This window comes from Thamnophis elegans, unplaced genomic scaffold (assembly GCF_009769535.1).
Source record: "Thamnophis elegans isolate rThaEle1 unplaced genomic scaffold, rThaEle1.pri scaffold_191_arrow_ctg1, whole genome shotgun sequence".
Lineage (NCBI taxonomy): Eukaryota > Metazoa > Chordata > Lepidosauria > Squamata > Colubridae > Thamnophis > Thamnophis elegans.
The window spans coordinates 12,079-31,056 of record NW_022473660.1 but is presented as its reverse complement, the minus strand read 5'-3'; the positions used below and the strand labels follow the sequence as shown (position 1 = coordinate 31,056).

General features: G+C 46.3%; 1 protein-coding gene across 1 annotated transcript in view; it reads right to left on the bottom strand.

The window, feature by feature from the left end:
* NSRP1 (nuclear speckle splicing regulatory protein 1) overlaps window positions 1-16,724 on the bottom strand; it is a 34,239-nt gene extending 17,515 nt beyond the window's left edge. The window contains exons 1-2 of the mRNA XM_032238449.1: window positions 16,660-16,724; window positions 12,809-12,890 (exon numbers count right to left, since the gene is read on the bottom strand). Coding sequence (XP_032094340.1) covers window positions 12,809-12,890; window positions 16,660-16,679 — 102 coding nt within the window. The 5' untranslated portion in view covers window positions 16,680-16,724. The remainder of the gene's footprint in view (window positions 1-12,808; window positions 12,891-16,659) is intronic.
* Between the last annotated feature and the right edge of the window lie 2,254 nt (window positions 16,725-18,978).

Sequence of the window (18,978 nt, the reverse complement as noted above, 5' to 3'; positions counted from 1 at the left end):
AGCATTCGCTGGCTAGGGAATTCTGGGAGTTGAAGTCCAGGCATCTTCAAGTTGACAAGGTTGAGAAACACTGCCCTAGGGGATTCTGGGAGCTGAAGTCTCCCAGCGGCCCCAGGTCCTAAGCCTTGCTCAGGAGGAAGGCAGGTGAGACGGAGTGAGAGAAATCCCAGCCCTGCCCTGCTCACAACCACTTGGCACGTGGGGCGAAGGGTGCAAGTGACGAGGGGATTAAGCAGACAATGCAAACCTTACAGAGCCTCGTTTTAAGGACGTTAAGAGGCCCACCTGCCACTTCTTCGGCCAGCAACCTGGGGGAGAAATGCACGCCAGCACGCAGCCCCCTTTCCCCAGCTGCCCAGAGAGCTGACAATTCCCTGCTGTGCTGCCAGGGCCGAGAGATAGAAGCTTCCTGTCCTTTCCACTTATCGGCTGGGCGTTTATTAAGAAACCTGGCGGAGTCAGCAATCTGGCCCGAGATTTCTTTGTCCACAAACAGGGTCTCTCTCTCTCTCTCTTTTAATTCCTTGGCGGCACAAAGCTTGGGAGGGAATTTCTCTCCCCCCCCCCCCCGATTATATTTTCCTGGAAGGGAGCAGCCTCTTCACCTGAGGCAGATAGGAAAACGCAGGCCATGTGTTCTTCGAGGAGAGAACAGAACACAAAGCCTGCGTGCATTGGAAGCTTTGTCCTGGAGACGGGGCTGGCTTGCCAGGGGAAAATGCCGTTATAAATGGCACCAGGAAGAGGGTGCAGAAAAACTACCACGTGGTACCACTAGGAGAGATTATGGGTAGCTGAGGGTTGGACGGTGGGGGTCCTTGGTGGTCTTCGAGCTTGGGGGTTTTCTTGCAAATGTTTCATGGCCCAACTAGGTAACATCATCAGTGCTGGAAGTGAGGGGAGTTGTGAAGTGGTTGAAAGAAGAAGGGGAGGAGAAGACTAGGGTGGAAGGGGAGGAAGAGGAGGAGAACTGTGGGGGTCCTTGGTGCTCTCTCAGCTTGGGGGTTTTCTTGCAAACGTTTCATGGCCCAACTAGGTGACATCATCAATGGGAGTAGGGGTTGTGGAAAGGAGGAGGAGAAAGAAGAAGAGGAATTGGAGGAGGAGGAGGGGGGAGGAGGAGGAGGAGGAGGAGGAGGAGAGGGGGAGGAGGAGGAGAGGGGGAGGAGGAGGAGAAGGATCGCAGGATCCTTGGTGGTCTCTGAGCTTGGGGGTTTTCTTGCAAACATTTCATGACCCAACTAGGCAACATCACCAATGCTAGAAGGGAGTAGGGGTTGTGGAAAGGAGGAGGAGGAAGAAGAAGGAGAAGAAGAGGAGGAGGAGGAAGAAGAAAAAGAAGAAGGAGAAGGGGAAGAGGAGGAGGAGGAAGAGGAGGAGGAAGAAGAAGAAGAGGAGGATGGAGGAGGAAGATTGCAGGATCCTTGGTGGTCTCTGAGCTTGGGGGTTTTCTTGCAAACATTTCATGACCCAACTAGGCAACATCATCAATGCTAGAAGGGAGTAGGGGTTGTGGAAAGGAGGAGGAGGAAGGAGAAGGAGAAGGAGAGGAGGAGGAGGAGGAGGAGGAGGAGAACTGTGGGGTCCTTGGTGCTCTCTGAACTGGGTGGTTTTCTTGCCGATGTTTCATGACCCAAGTAGGTAACGTCATCAGTGCTGGAAGGGAGTAGGGAGTTCTGTTATTTGATATGCAGTAGCTTCTCCTGAGAGGTATTTGTGTGTGTTTGGTTTTCTCCTTGGTAGTTCCTTGCTTGTTTTCTTGCTGACTGTACTCCTTCTCATACTGATGATGTTACCTAGTTGGGCCATGAAACGTTTACAAAAAACCCCAAGCTCAGCGAACAGCAAGGACCCCACAGGCCTCCTCCTCCTCCTCCTCCAAACACCCTCCCTCCAAGCACTGATGACGTTCCCTCGTTGGGTCATGAAACATCTGCAGGGACACAACCAGGCTCAGAGAGCACCAGAGACCCCGCGGTCCTTCCTCCTCCTCCTCCTCTGCGCAGCCTCCTCCTCTTCTAGCACTGATGACGTTGCCTAGTTGAAGAATGAGACGTCTGTGAGAAAACCACCCAGCTCACAGAGCAGCAAAGATATCCCAATCTTTCTCCTTCTCTCCACAAAACCCCTTTTCCTTCAAGCACTGATGATGTTCCCTAATTGGGTCATGAAACGTCTGTAAGAAAACAACCAGGCTCAGAGAGCACCAAGGACCCCCCAGTCTTCCTGCTCCTCCTCCTCCTTTCCCCCCTCCTCTTCTCCACAAATCCCCCTCCCTTCTAGCACCAATGATGTTCCCTAGTTGGGTCATGAAAAGTCTGTTAGAAATCCACCAAGCTCAGAGAGCACCAGGGACCTCAGTCCTTTTCCTCCTCCTCCACCACCTTTTTCCCCTCTTCCTCTTCCTCCTCTTCCTCCACCTCCTCTTTTCCCCTCTTCCTCCTCTTCTTCTCCTCCAGAAACTCTCTTCTAGCACTGATGATGTTACTTAATTGGGTGATGAAACGTCTCTGAGAAAACCACCGAGCTCAGAGAGCACCGAGGACTCCAGAGTTCTCTTCCTCCTCCCCCTTCGTTCTCCTCAACCCACCCTTCTAGCACTGACGATGTTGCCTAGTTGGGTCACGAAACGCCCGCAAGGACACATCCAGGCTCAGAGGGCACCCGGGACCAGGCATTATATCATCATCTTTTAGTTTAGTTTTAGTTTTCCCTTTATTTGTATGCCGCCCTTTTCCCTGGGGGGACTCAGGGCGGCTCACAGTTCAAAAAAGGGGGGGGGGGAAGGACAAACAATTTTCCAACATGAAGACAGTACAACATATTAAAAGAGAGCACAACAGTCACACAATTCGGGTGGGGCTACAATCTTAACCCCAGGCCAGCTGGGACAGCCGGATCTTTAAAGCGACGCGGAAGGACTGGAGGGTGGCGAGGGTCCGGATCTCCACGGGGAGTTCGTTCCAGAGGGTTATCATCTCCTCAAATGAGGACCCCACTTGGATTTCAAGGCTTCTGGGGAGCTCCCCCAGCTGCCTCCTGTCCTTCTGACGAGCTGCCTTTTCTCTGGAGTGGATGGAAAAAAATTGCACCGAAGACGGGAAGAAGGAATGGGCGCAACATCCGGCGTCACACAGGATTTGGTGACAAACGGCGGAGCAGCCGTCGTCGTATTTCTCAGAAGGATATCCTGGGAGAATATCCCCCCCAGGTGGAAGCATTTGAGGCTGGGATTCAACAAAACAGGTTCCCCAAAATTCAGTGGCACCTGCCCAGGTTTTCTGAAAATCCCGAAACTTATCTCGAAAAAGTCATGATGAAAAATACAAAGAGAGTAAAAGGATTTTGAACAATCCCATTAAGCGGGGGGGGGGGGGGGGATGCTAGCTTTAAGCAGAGGTTAGGCTTAAAAATCTTCCTGCTGTGTTTCTAAACCATGGAAGCAGGAAGATAATGCTGGGATGGAAGCCCACCCCTCTTAGAGCCTGCTGGCTGGGGGATTCTGGGAGTGGAAGTCCTCCCCTCTTAAAGCCTGCTGGCTGGGGGATTCTGGGAGTGGAAGTCCACCCCTCTTAGAGCCTGCTGGCTGGGGGATTCTGGGAGTGGAAGTCCACCCCTCTTAGAGCCTGCTGGCTGGGGAATTCTGGGAGTGGGAAGTCTACCCCTCTTAAAGCCTGCTGGCTGGGGAATTCTGGGAGTGGGAAGTCTACCCCTCTTAAAGCCTGCTGGCTGGGGGATTCTGGGAGTGGAAGTCCACCCCTCTTAAATCCTGCTGGCTGGGGAATTCTGGGAGTGGAAGTCCACCCCTCTTAAAGCCTGCTGGCTGGGGAATTCTGGGAGTGGGAAGTCTACCCCTCTTAAAGCCTGCTGGCTGGGGGATTCTGGGAGTGGAAGCCCACCCCTCTTAAATCCTGCTGGCTGGGGGATTCTGGGAGTGGAAGTCATCCCCTCTTAAATCCTGCTGGCTGGGGGATTCTGGGAGTGGAAGTCCACCCCTCTTAAAGCATTCTGGCTGGGGGATTCTGGGAGTGGAAGTCCTCCCCTCTTAAAGCAGGCTGGCTGGGGGATTCTGGGAGTGGAAGCCCACCCCTCTTAAATCCTGCTGGCTGGGGGATTCTGGGAATGGAAGTCATCCCCTCTTAAATCCTGCTGGCTGGGGGATTCTGGGAGTGGAAGTCCTCCCCTCTTAAAGCATTCTGGCTGGGGGATTCTGGGAGTGGAAGTCCTCCCCTCTTAAAGCAGGCTGGCTGGGGGATTCTGGGAGTGGAAGTCATCCCCTCTTAAACCCTGCTGGCTGGGGGATTCTGGGAGTGGAAGTCCTCCCCTTCTGGGAATTACTAACTTAACAACCGCAGTGATTCACTTAAGAACCATGGTCAGAAAGCTTGCAAACTCAACTTAAAAACGATCTCGCTTAGCAGCAGAAATGTCGGACTCCAACGTGGTCATAAGTGGAGGACTGCCTCTCCTTGAAAAACAGAAAGGGAACAGCTGCCTCTTCACACAAGTCAGCTCTTAGGAACCCCTTAATGAAATGTGCAGAGTGATATTTTTTAAAAGGGAAGTGAAGTTTTCTATCTGGTGTACCATCAGCTCCGGCCGAGGCAGGTGTGCCGGACTTCAATATTAGAGTTCGGTTATAAATACCCCAACTTCAGACACGCCACGCGTAACTTTTCTCCGATAAAAGAGCAGCCAGGAAATGAAACTCTCCCCCCCCCCCCCCAAGCACCTCCTTATCTCCAAAAGGCCTAAAATTATTACTGAACTAATAAAGTAATTTTGCTTTTTTTTATTAAAAAAAAAAAGAGAAAATGATCTCTCCTTTTTTTTTTAACGATAAAGGCAGACGCTAGATTTATTACAACTCGGTGAGCTGTGAAATGATGGAGGGGTTTTAAACTTTACAATCTCCCCCTGGGTGTGTGTGTCAGTCTCACAACCACAGCAGAAGACCCCCCCCACACCCGCTAATGTCGTACCACCAGGGTGGTATGTTTTGAACCCTGCACTGTCATTAAAAAAAAATTTTTTTTTAATTGGGGGAAAGCCGATCCGGCTCTGTCGAGAACAGCTTTGGCAGATTTCGAATTTGTGTTTGGAAATGTGTTCCCCGGACCTTTTTTTCAACGCTATGAAACCCTGATGGCGAACGGATGGCATGTGTGCCAGAATGTTTGAATGTTTTAATAAACTTATAGGCCGCCCAATCCCGAAGGACTCCGGGCGGCTTACAACAGTACATTTAAAATAGAAGTTAAAACACCTTAACTCCAGATTATTTTTTGCTGGCCTCTCCTCTTTCCTTCCAGAATTAGAAAACTTGCAGCCACTTAATTCGGTTTCCGCTGGCCTTCCTTATGATTTGCAAGGAAGACATGGGAGGTTCCTTAAAGATCATCTAGACGGGTGGTTCTCAATTTTGGCCATTTGAAGACGGCGGGAACTTCAACACCAGAATTCCCTGCAGCTCTCAGAGGTCAGGAATTTCCTCCTTAGCTGGGATCTTCATTCTTTGAATTGCAAATTTAATTCCTTGGCAGTCTTGCAAACAATCCCCTTTTTAGATATTTGCCAATTTTTATTAGGGGTGTTCTCTGTTGCAAGCCCAACATGGCTTCCTCCTAGAACTGGGGAATCCTGGGGATTCCTGGGGAATCCGAACATAGTTAAAAAGACCACAACATACACCCAGAGGTGGCAGGCAGAGCCCTCTCTGCGGGCACCCACGCCGTTGCCAGCTGCTTCGTGGCACGTGCATGTCCACCAGCCAACTGGTCTTCAAGGCATGCCGGAACGCCAAGGACCTGACCAGCTGGCTGGCGCATCCATGCCCCTTGGCCAGCTCTGACGCATGTGCACCGTCATGTTCTGGTTTGTGCACTCAAGTGCCGAAAAAGTTCCCCGTCACTGTCTGTACAATATTGTTGGACTGGAGCACCCGCCATGCAGGTGACCTCACCTGGAGCAGGAGGACTTGGCGGCCCTCGCTCACACGCTCCTCATCCTCACCTGCCTGGAAAGGGGCTTTCAGAAGCTTGGAGCTACCCGTCAACTGAGTTCTTGTGACCCTTTGAGATGACGTTATTTGGGGCTCCGGAGGTTAAGACCACAAAGCGCCTGATTTTTAAACCTGACGTTGGTTGCCAAACTGGGTTTTTTTAGACGCAGTTTGAGATCCTGTCATGGGGATTCTCAGCCCTCCAGGCCAAGGTTGCCCCAAAAGGGGCTTTTTTCCAGGAGGCCACTGGACTTTCCTATTTTTCTTTGGAAGATGTTTCGCTTCCCATCCCAGAAGCTTCTTCAGCTCTGCCTGGATGGAGGGGAAGGGAAGGATTGATTCTCCTTGCAGACAGCTGGTCCTTTGCATCCTTTTAAAGTGGTGTTTCTCAACCTTGGTGACTTTAAGTCCTGTGGACGTCAACTCCCAGAATCCCCCAGCCAGCATAGCTGGCTGGGGAATTCTGGGAGTTGAAGTCCACAGGACTTAAAGTCGCCAAGGTTGAGAAACACTGCTTTAAAGTGAGATTGATGCTATTTGGAGGCTCACCTGTGTCCTCAGGGTCACCTGAGTGATGCAAATGGTTCCCGTAGTCTGCAATTTTTCCCTCTGGAAATCCATTCCTTCTCCCACAACCATTCCAAGGGTCTTCATCCCAAATTGCGTAGCTAAAAGACTGAAGAGATTCTCCTTCATCCATGTCATTGTTGCCCCAAAGGTGGTATTATCCAGGAGGCAACTGGACTTTCTTCTTCCGCTCTGACAGGATGGTGGGGAATGGAAGGATTGATATTTCTTGCAGACAGCTGGTCATTTGCATCCTTTGAGAGGGTCCTTGAGGCCACCTAGAGGTTTCTCTGTGTCCTCAGGGTCACCTGAGTGATGCAAATGGTTCCCGTAGTCTGCAATTTTTCCCTCTGGAAATCCATTCCTTCTCCCACAACCATCCCAAGGGTCTTCATCCCAAATTGCGTAGCTAAACATCTGTAGAGATTCTCCGTCATCCAGGTGATGGTTATCCCAAAGGTGCTTTTTTTCAGGAGGCAACTGGACTTTCTTGGGGTTTCTTTTTGGAATATATTTTGCTTCTCATCCCAGAAGCTTCTCCCGCTCTGACAGGAATGGTGGGGGAATGGAAGGATTGATGCTCCTTGCAGACAGCTGGTCATTTGCATCCTTTGAGAGGCTCCTAGAGGCAACTCGGAGGTTCCTCTGTGTCCTCGGGGCCACCTGAGTGATGCAAATGGGGGTGGGGGCCTTCTTGGAATGGCTGGAAGGACTCCTGTGTTGTAGACTGGAGATGGGTGAGGTCATATCCCTCCCCCTCCGTTGGGGGAACAGTCACTTCACAAACTGTCGTAAGTCGAGGACCACCTGTAAAATCAGGTGTGAATGACTTAACACCACCGTGCCTAGGAATGGAATTTCTGGAGGCAATTGTGGTCGTAAGTCGAGGAATACCTGATCGCCAATGTTTATATTGAGCCTTTGCTTGGGACAAGCAAGTACAACTAATCCTTGACTTACAACAGTTCGCTTAGTGACCATCCAAAGTTACAATGGCACTGGGGGGAAAAGGGATTTACGATCATTTTTCACACTTATGACCGTCGCAGCATCCCACGATCAAAATTCAAAATGCTTGGAAAGTGTCTCATATTTAGGACAGTTGCAGCGTCCGGGGAGGGTCATGTGATCCCCTCCCTTTTGTGACCTTCTGACAGCCGGATTCACTTAACGACCATGTGACGAACTTATCAACTGCCGTGATTCGCGTAACAACTGGGGGAAGAAACGTCGTATAAGGAGGCAAAAAGTAGGGCGGGGAAAATACTCAGATTGAACAGCCAAGAAGCAGAAGTGGAAAGAGATAAAGATCTTAGAGAGGAATATGGGGGACAAGTCAAAAAAGTGGGGGGGGAAGCATAGCAATTAAAGTATTGATGCGGACAAGAGATGACGGATAGATGATTTTACGTTTCTGGTGTTGTTTTGATTTGATCTGCTTCTCCCCTCTCTTCCCTTTCTTTCTTTTTTTTGTAGGTAGGTGACATGATTAGAAGTTAGGATAGAAAGAAAATGCTTTTTAGCAAAGGATGACATGATCATCAAAAGTTAGAATAAGAGATAGAAATAAGAGAAAAGGGGAATATTAGCGAATACACTTTTACACTATATTGCCAAAAGTATTCGCTCACAACTGTTTCTGATTATGTGGGTGGGTGAGCGAATACTTTTGGCAATATAGTCTGTCTATCTCTCTCTCTCTCTCTCTCCTCTATCTATCTATCTATCTACCTACCTACCTACCTACCTCTATCTTTATCTCTCTCTCTCTCTCTTTCTCTATCTATCTATCTATCTATCTATCTATCTATCTATCTATCTATCATCTATCTATCTATCTATCATCTATCAATTTATCTATCTATCTATCTACACTATATTGCCAAAATTATTCACTCACAACTGCTTCTGATTATGTGGATGAGTGAGCGAATACTTTTGGCAATATAGTCTGTCTGTCTGTCTATCTATCTATCTATCTATTTATTTGAGATTTGATTTGAGATTTGAGAAGTTTATTTATATGCCGCCCTTTTCCCTGGGGGGACTCAGGGCGGCTTACAACTCGAAAAGGGGGGGAAAAAACAAACATTTAACACGTAGGACAGTACGTCATTAAAAAACACAACATTCCTACCATTCGGGTGGGTTACAGTCTTTGTCCCCAGGCCTGACGGGATAGCCAGATTTTAAGGGCTGTGCGGAAGGCCTGGAGGGTGGTGAGGGTACGAATCTCCACGGGGAGATCGTTCTAAAGGGTCGGAGCAGCCACAGAGAAGGCTCTCCTCCGCGTGGTTGCCAGTCGACATTGACCGGCAGATGGGACTCGGAGGAGGCCTAGTCTATGGGATCTAATAGGTCGTGTGGAGGTAATTGGCAGGAGGCGGTCTCTCAAGTACCCAGATCCACTACCATGAAGGGCTTTGTAGGTGGTAAGTAGCACCTTGAAGCGCACCCGGAGATCAACAGGTAGCCAGCGCAGCTCGCGGAGGATAGGTGTTATGTGGGCGAACCGAGGTGCACCCACAATCACTCGCGCGGCCGCATTCTGGACTAGCTGAAGTCGCCGAATACTCTTCAAGGGCAGCCCCATGTAGAGCACATTGCAGTATTCCAGCCTAGAGGTCACAAGGGCACGAGTGACTGTTGTGAGAGCCTCCCGGTTCAGGTAGGGGCACTATCATCCATCTCTCTCTTCTATCATCCATCTGTATGTATGTATGTATGTATGTATGTATGTATGTCTGTCTGTCTGTCTATCTATCTATCTATCTATCTATCTATCTATCTATCTATCTATCTATCTATATCTATCTGTATCTCTCTATCTATCTTCTCTCTCTCTCTCATCTACCTACCTACCTACCTATCTATCTTTATCTATCTGTATCTCTCTATCTTCTCTCTCTCTCATCTATCTATCTATCTATCTATCTATCTATCTATCTATCTATCTATCTATCTATCTCTATCTTTATCTATCTGTATCTCTCTCTCTCTCTGTCTCTCTCTCTCTCAATTTATCTATCTATCTATCTACACTATATTGCCAAAATTATTCACTCACAACTGCTTCTGATTATGTGGATGAGTGAGCGAATACTTTTGGCAATATAGTGTATATAATAAGAGCAATAATAAGAGAAAACATGGGGTAGTCAAATAATGACAGACTGCAACTATATAAATATGTATTACTATTAGAAATATATACCATATTTTTTTGGAGTATAAGACACACCTTCCCCCCCCCGCCACTAAAAGAGTGTGGAAATGTTGGTGCATCTTATACACTGAATAATGGCCTTCCCCCATTCCCCCAGAAGCACTCAGGGAAGTTTTTATCTTCCCTGGCTGCCAGGAGCACTCTGCAAACTTCAGCAGGACTGAGGGAAGGGAGAAATGCCCTCATTTTGGTGAAAAACAGGGGCACTTTTGCCTTCCCCCAACCCTGCTGAAGGCTGCAGAGTGCTCCTGGGAGCCAGGGAAGACCAAAACTTTTTTTTTCTTACTTACCTCTTCGAAATCTTGGTGCATCTTATACAAAGGTGCGTCTTATAGTCGGAAAAAATACGGTAAGTTGGTTGAAAGTAATAGCTATGACTAATATTTTATTTGTATTGGAATGTGTGATACCCAGGGGCCACTCTGTTCACGCATTGATATGTTTGTAAAAAATAAAAAACTTATATATTTTTTTAAAAAGCAAAAACTCACTTGCCGTATTTTTCGGAGTATAAGACGCACCTTTTTCCCCTCAAAAAAGAGGCTGAAAATCTGGGTGCATCTTATACACTGAATACCGCATTTTTGGCCTCCAGAAACCCCCCACCCCCTTTGCACAAATGGACGTGCATAGCCTTTAGGAGGCTTCCAGAGTGCTCCTGGGGGCTGGAGAGGGCAGAAATGAGCATAAAACAGGCTCTTTTCCCCTTATTTCCCCCCCCACCAGCCCTCAGGAGCACATAAGCCTCCTAAAGGCTATGCATGCCCCTTTTTTAAAACCAAAAATGGGCCTGTTTTCACAAAAAAATGGGCCGTTTTTTGCTCGTTTTGGCCCCTCCAAGGAGCACTCTACAAGTCTCCTAAAGGCTCTTCATGCCTTTTTGTGGAAAAAAAAGGGGGCTCATTTTTTGCAAAAAACGGGCTGTTTTGGAGAAATCTGCAGAGTGCAAAAACTCTGGGTTTTTTTTTTTTAATTTACCTCTTCAAAATCTTGGTGCATTTTATACTCCAAAAAATACGGTAACTCTCTTAACCACATAAATTTTGGGCCCCATTGTGGTCATAAGTCGGGGACGGCATGTATTTTCTGCTTAAGGCTGCTTTCTGACTCACAAAACGCCATAGGAATGTGTGTATGTGTGTCTTGGTGTGTGGCGCCCTCTGCTGGAGAAAACGCCTTCTGTCCTAATCACAGATTTTGAGAACCACCGAATAGGAGGCTGTGCATGCTTGGAATTCTTACAAAAATGGCAAAAATGGCTAAGCCCACATGTCATCCAGCAGCGATACACGTTCTCCTCGACTTACAACAGTTCACTTAGTGACTTACGACCTTTGCCGAGGTGGCACAGTGGTTAAATGCAGCACTGCAGGCTACTTCAGTTGACTGCAGTTCTGCAGTTCGGCTGTTCAAATCTCACCGGCTCAAGGTTGACTCAGCCTTCCATCCTTCCGAGGTGGGTGAAATGAGGACCCGGATTGTTGTTGGGGGCGATATGCTGACTCTGTAAACCGCTTAGAGAGGGCTGAAAGCCTATGAAGCGGTATAGAAGTCTAACTGCTAACTGCTATTTGCCGCATCTCAACACTATCACATGAATCCATAGTCGGATGCTTGGCAAGTGAATCGTATTTATGACGGTTGCGGGGTCCCGTGTGTGTGTGTGTGTGTGTGTCCCGGGATCCCCGTTTGCGACCTTCCGACAATTGAAGTCCGTGGGGGAAACAGGATTCACTTAAGAACCGCGTTCCTAACTTAAAAACGGCGTGATTCACTTAACAACTGTAGCGAGAAAGGGCATACACCACGGGGCAGAACTCACTTAACAACTGTCTCGCTTAGAGGGGAAAAAAATGTCGGGGTCAATTGTGGTCATGATTTGAGGGCTACCTCTATTTTGTTTGGAAAGGAGGGGGGATGAGGAGGGAAAAGGAGGAAGGGTAAAGCAGAGAAAGGAAGGGTGGGGAATTAAGAGGAGGAGAGAGAGTAAGAAGGAGGAGAAGAGAGGAGGAGTGGGGGAAAGAGTAGGGAAGAAGAAAGGAGGAAGGATGAGGAGGGAAAGGAAGAAAGGGAAAAACAGAGGAAGTAAAGGAGGGGAATTAGAGTAGGAGAGAGGGTAAGAAAGAGGAGAAGAGAAGGCTCCATCCCCATTTGCAGCACTCAGGTGACCCTGAGGACACAGATAAAACCTCCAAGTGGCCTCAAGGACCCTCTCAAAGGATGCAAATGTCCAGCTGTCTGCAAGGAGTATAAATCCTTCCCTTCCCCTCCATCCGGTCAGAGCTGGAGAAGCTTCTGGGATGAGAAGGGAAACGTCTTCAAAGGAAAAAACCAGAAAGTCAAGTTGCCTCCTGGATAAAAAGACCTTTAGGACTGATAACTGGATGGTGTTATAGCAATATTTCTCAGCCTTAGCAATTTTAAGATGGGTGGAGTTTAATTCCCAGAGCCAGCATGGGGGACGATGGCTCTTTTAGGACTCCTGGACTTCAACTCCCAGAATTCCTGAGCCAGCATGGGGGACGATGGCTCTTTTAGGACTCCCGGACTTCAACTCCCAGAATTCCTGAGCCAGCATGGGGGACGATGGCTCTTTTAGGACTCCTGGACTTCAACTCCCAGAATTCCTGAGCCAGCATGGGGGACGATGGCTCTTTTAGGACTCCTGGACTTCAACTCCCAGAATTCCTGAGCCAGCATGGGAGACGATGGCCCTTTTAGGACTCCTGGACTTCAATTCCCAGAATTCCTGAGCCAGCATGCGGGACGATGGCCCTTTTAGGACTCCCGGACTTCAACTCCCAGAATTCCTGATCCATGGCTGGCTCAAGGATTCTGGGAGTTGAAGTCCGCAAGTCATCCAAGGACTCTGCTTCCCCTACAAGCTCTGGGATTGAGAATTGACACGCAAACTTCACCAAGGCTGTTGCTACGTCCCAATGAAAGGCCCGTTTTCCAGGCAACACACAAAGCCACAATCACACCCACTCATCCAAGCTGCTTCGGACACTGACCTCTTCGTCGGAGTCGTCCATAAACGCCGCATGCTTGACCAGTCCTTTCTGCTGAACCTTCTTAGGGAAGATAAGTCCATACCTGTACGGAGAAAACCAAAGTTTTTATGTCTACGGCAGTGTTTCTCAACCTTGGCAACTTGAAGATGTCCGGACTTCAACTCCCAGAATTCCCCAGCCAGCATTCGCTGGCTGGGGAATTCTGGGAGTTGAAGTCCAGACATCTTCAAGTTGCCAAGGTTGAGAAACACTGGTCTACGGGATTCACCAGGGTTGAATGAATTTCAGGCTTACATCCTGTCTGTTTAGGGGCAAAAGAAGGTACAGGTATCCCCTTGGCCTATGGCCACAATTCCGCCCAACATTTCCGTTGCTAAGCGAGACAGTTGTGAAGTGAACGTTGCCCCGTTTTACGACCTTTCTTGCCACAGTTGTTAAGTGGCTTCACTGCAGTTGTTAGGTTAGTGACATGGTTGTTAAGTGAATCTGCCTCTCCCTCCCCCCAATTGACTTTGCTTTGTTGGAAGCTTGTCAAAGGGGATCACGTGACCCCGGGACACTGCGACCGTCGTAACTATGAGTCAGCTGCCCAGCATTTGGATTTTGTTCCTGTGATCAGGAAGATGCTTCAAGTGTGGAAAAAAAACAGCACTTTGCTTCAGTGCTGTTGTAACTTTGGAATAGAGTAATAGTTGGAAGGGACCTTGGAGGTCCTCTAGTCCAACCCCCTGCCTAGGCAGAAAACCCTACACGATTTTGGTCACTAAACGAACTGTTGTAAGTCAGGGACTGGCTATCTGTATAAGCAGACTTCTGTTCACCCACTTTTCTCCTTACAAGAAAATTTACTTTATGTGATCAAGTACAATAAAATACAATAGCAGAGTTGGAAGGGACCTTGGAGGTCTTCTAGTCCAACCCCCTGCCTAGGCAGGAAACCCTATACCGTTTCAGACAAATGGCTATCCAACATCTTCTTAAAGACTTCCAGTGTTGGGGCATCCACAACTTCTGAGCCGAGGTGGAGCAGTGGTTAAATGCAGCACTGCAGGCTACTTCAGCTGCAGTTCTGCAGTTCAGCGGTTCTAATCTCACCAGCTGAAGGTTGACTCAGCCTTCCATCCTTCCCAGGTGGGTGAAATGAGGACCCAGACTGTGGGGGCGATATGCTGACTCTGTAAACCGCTTAGAGGGGGCTGAAAGCCCTATGAAGCGCTATATAAGTCTAACTACTATTGCTATTCTGGAGGCAACTTCTGTTCCAATGATTAATTGCTCTACCTGTCAGGAAATTTCTCCTCAGTTCTAGGTTGCTTCTCTCCTGGATTAGTTTCCACCCATTGCTTCTTGTTCTACCCTCAGATGCCTTGGAGAATAGTTTGACTCCCTCTTCTTTGGGGCAACCCCTGAGATATTGGAAGGCTGCTATCATGTCTGCCCTGGTCCTTCTTTTCATTAAACTAGACCTACCCAGTTCCTGCAACCGTTCTTCATATGTTTGAGCCTCCAGTCTCCTAATCCTCTTTCTTGCTCTTCTCTGCACTCTTTCCAGAGTCTCCGCATCTTTTTTTAAATCGTGGCGACCAAAACTGAATGCAGTTTTCCAAGTGTGGCCTTACCAAGGCCTTATAAAGGGGTATTAAGTGCATACTTTGATTTTAAAACACTGATATCTTGCGACGGGTACAAGTGTTTTGTACACAGTTAAGTGGGTTCTCCCCCCCCCCCATTTTGTGACCTTTCTGGTCATAGTTGTTAAGTGAATCCCTGCAGTTCTTAGGTTAGTCACATGGTCGTTAAGTGAACCCGGCTTCCCCATGGACTTTCCTTTTGTCAGAAGGTCGCAAAAGGGGATCCCGTGACCCCGGGACACTGCAACCGTCATAAGTATGAGTCAGTTGCCCAGCATCCTGAACTTTGATCGTGTGACCATGGGGATGCTGCAACGGTTGTTAACGGTGAAAAAACGGTCCCAAGTCCCTCTTTTTCAGCGCCTTTGTAATTTGGACCGGTCACTAACTGAACTGTTGTAAGTCGAGGACTACCTGTATTGATTGGTGTGTGTTTGTGTGTCTGTATTGATATATATGTGTATGTGTATGTGTGTATGTGTGTGTGTATATATATATATATATGTATTGATAGATATGTGTATGTATTAATATGTATGCGTATACGCGTGTGTATATATGTATGTATTGATAGATATGTATGTGTATGTATTATATATGTGTATGTGTATATGTGTGTGTGTGTATATATATATGTATGTATTGGTAGATGTGTGTGTGTATTAATATATAAGTGTATGTGTGTGGTGTGTATATATATATATGTATGCATTGATAGATATGTGTGTATGTATTAATATGTTTGTATGTGTGTGTATATGTATGTGTGTGTGTGTGCGTTGATAGATGTGTGTATGTATTAATATGTGTATGAGTGTGTGTGTATATATATATATGTATTGATAGATGTGTATGTATTAATATGTATGCGTATACGCGTGTGTATATATGTATGTATTGATAGATATGTGTGTATTAATATATGTGTGTGTATATGTATGTATGTATTGATAGATATGTATGTGTATGTATTATATATGTGTATGTGTATATGTGTGTGTATATATATATGTATGTATTGGTAGATGTGTGTGTGTATTAATATATAAGTGTATGTGTGTGTGTGTGTATTATATATATGTATGCATTGATAGATATGTGTGTATGTATTAATATGTTTGTATGTGTGTGTATATGTATGTGTGTGTGTGCGTTGATAGATGTGTATGTATTAATATATGTGTATGAGTGTGTGTGTATATATATATGTATTGATAGATATGTGTATGTATTAATATGTATGCGTATACGCGTGTGTATATATGTATGTATTGATAGATATGTGTGTATTAATATATGTGTGTGTATATATATATATGTATGTATGTATTGATAGATATGTATGTGTATGTATTATATATGTGTATGTGTATATGTGTGTGTATATATATGTATGTATTGGTAGATGTGTGTGTGTATTAATATATAAGTGTATGTGTGTGTGTATATATATATATATGTATGCATTGATAGATATGTGTGTATGTATTAATATGTTTGTATGTGTGTGTATATGTATGTGTATGTGTGTGTGTGTGCGTTGATAGATGTGTGTATGTATTAATATATGTGTATGAGTGTGTGTGTGTATATATATATATATATGTATTGATAGATGTGTGTGTGTATGTATTGATATATGTCTATGTGTATGTGTGTGTGTGTATATGTGTGTGTGTATGTGTATATGTATGTATAAGTATGTATTGATATATGTGTGTGTGTGGGGGGGTATTTTATTTTATTTTTTAAAACCGCCCTGCCAAGCTGCGGATGAGGGTCAGGCCCAGCTCAGAAACCGGCATTTGCTTATGTAGGATAACAACAACAACAGCAACACAATAACAATAACAACAACGCTGACAATTGCATATCCAGAGAGAAGCAAAGCACCCAATTTGGGGAGGGGGGGAGGAACCCCCAGTATGGAAACCGACCCCTCCCCAACTAAAAGGCCTGGAAGGGGGGGGGAGGGGGCCATCAGGGCCAGCTCGCCCCCCTCCCTCCAGCCCCCCCCCACCGGAATGACGTCATTCTAGGGGGTCCTCGTGACCACCCCCCTCGGGCCTCGCGTTTGAGTAGGCCGCGACCCCCCCCAGCTTTCCCCCCCCCATCTCAGCAGCGCCCCCCCCCGTGCCCCCTCCCACCGCAGGCGCCGTCTGCCCATGCTCAGAGGCCGCCCCGGCCGTCGGCCGTCGCCGACAACAAGGCCGGACTCACTGTTTTCCGGGCGCCGCCATCTTGGAGGCCGGGCCTGCGCGACGCCCCGCCCCGCATCTTCTGGCCCCGCCCCTCTAAGGGCCCGGCCCGCCTTCCTTCTTGCTCTGCACGGGGGGGGGCAAGGGAGGCGTTCTGCGCATGCCCAGGGAGCGCCTCTGTCTGCCCGAAGTTGGGTTAAAATAGAGAAACCCCCCCGCTCCCCGCCCCGAAAAAAGGGGTCCCAGTTTTAATATAAGGAATTAAATTAATATTCATTTTTTTAAAAAAATTCTGATTTATTAAATTAATTTTCACTTTTAAATTTTTTTAATGAATTTTCATTTTTAATTTTTTAAAAATGTAATTAAAATGAATTTTCATTTTTGGAGAGCAACAGTCTGCCAAAAGAGGATTTTTTTTTCCTTTAATTTCAAAATGTCCCTTTGAAAAGGTTTAATTTGAGGCAATGAAATTGTATTTTTATCTGTCTGTCCTTCTATCCATCCATCCACCATCCATCATTATGCATCTATCCAATCATTCTATCTATCTATCTATCTATCTATCTATCATCTATCTATCTCTATCTCTATCTCTATCTATTTCATCTATATATCTATATCTATATCTATATCTATTATATCTATATCTGTCTGTCTGTCTGTCTGTCTTATCTATCTATCTATCTATCTATCTATCTATCATCTATCTCTTCTCTATTATCTGTCTATATATCTATCTATCTATCTCTTCTCTATTATCTGTCTGTCTGTCTTATCTATCTATCCATCCATCCATCCATCATTATGCATCTATCCAATCATTCTTTCATTCATTCTATCTATATCTAGCTGTCTGTCTGTCTGTCTTATCTATCTGTCTGTCTGTCTATCTATCTATCTATCTATCTATCTATCTATCTATCTATCTATCTATCTATATCTATCTATCTATCTATCTCTTCTCTATTATCTGTCTGTCTGTCTGTCTATCTATGTCTGTCTGTCTTATCTATCCATCCATCCATCCATCCATCATTATGCATCTATCCAATCATTCTTTCATTCTATCTATCTATCTATCTATCTATCTATCTATCTATCTATCTATCTATATCTATCTATCCATCCATCCATCCATCCATCATCTATCATTATCTATCTATCTATCCATCCATATATGTATCAATCAAAATAAATTGTCCCTTTCCAGATACCTTTTTTTTTAAAAAAAAAAAGTTCTAAAATGGAAATTTCCCTTTCAAAACATTAGGTTTTTATTTTATTTTAACCCAACTTTATTTCTTCCTGAGTTATTTCAAGGCAGCAAACATACCAAATCCTTCCTCCTCCTCCTCCTGTTTTCACATTTTTGTGAACCTTTCCTATTCATATTCCTCCTAAGATACTATGAACATAATGATAGGACCTGCTTTTCCTATTAAAGTTAGCAACGTTGTGTGTTGTGTAGTTTGCACTTGGAGCTTTGGCTTCTCCGCACTTCATGCTTGGCTTTGGAGATGGGAGGTGTGGGTTGTGCACATACACAGGCACACAAGGCCTGGCTAGAGAAAGGAATCTAGAAAAGAAAGTAAAGGAAAGATGCAGAATACAGTATTAAATGGGAAAGGCGGGGGGAGAGGGAGAAATCAGAAAACAATTAAACATACAAGTATATATTTAAGAGTGGGATATAAAGGGGGAAAAGCATAGTTAGGATAGATTAGTTAAGGGAAGGGAATAAGAAATGATACTAAATTATATTTGGGTTTGTGGAAATACTATCCCAAGAAAACATAAAGTGAGATTTGAAAGAGACACCTATAACAGCAGAAGAAGAAAGAGAGAGAGGAGGAAAGAACGAGGGGAAGAGGAGGGAAGGAAGGAGGAGGGAAGGAGAGGAGGGTGGAAGGGAGAGAAAGAGAAGGAAGGAGGGTAGGAAGGGGAAAAGGAAGAGTAGGAGCAGGGGAGAGGTAAGGGAAGAAGGAAGGGGAAGGAGAGGAGGAAGAGAGAGAAAGAGAGGATAGGAAGGGGAAGGGGAAGAGTAGGCGTAGGGAGAGGTAAGGAAGACGGAAGGGGAAGGAGAGCGGACGCAAGGGAACGAGCAAGCGAAGGAAGCGAGGCTAGGACGGGAAGGGGAAGAGTAGGGAAGAGGGAAGGGAAGAAGGAAGGGGAAGGAGAGGAGGAAGGGAGAGAAAGAGAAGGAGAGACGGTAGGAAGGGGAAGGGGAAGAGTAGGGAAGAGGGAAGGGAAGAAGGAAAGGAAAAGGAGAGGAAGGAGGGAAGAGATAGAGAAGGAGAGAGGGTAGGAGGAGGAAGAGGAAGAGTAGGAGTAGGGGAGA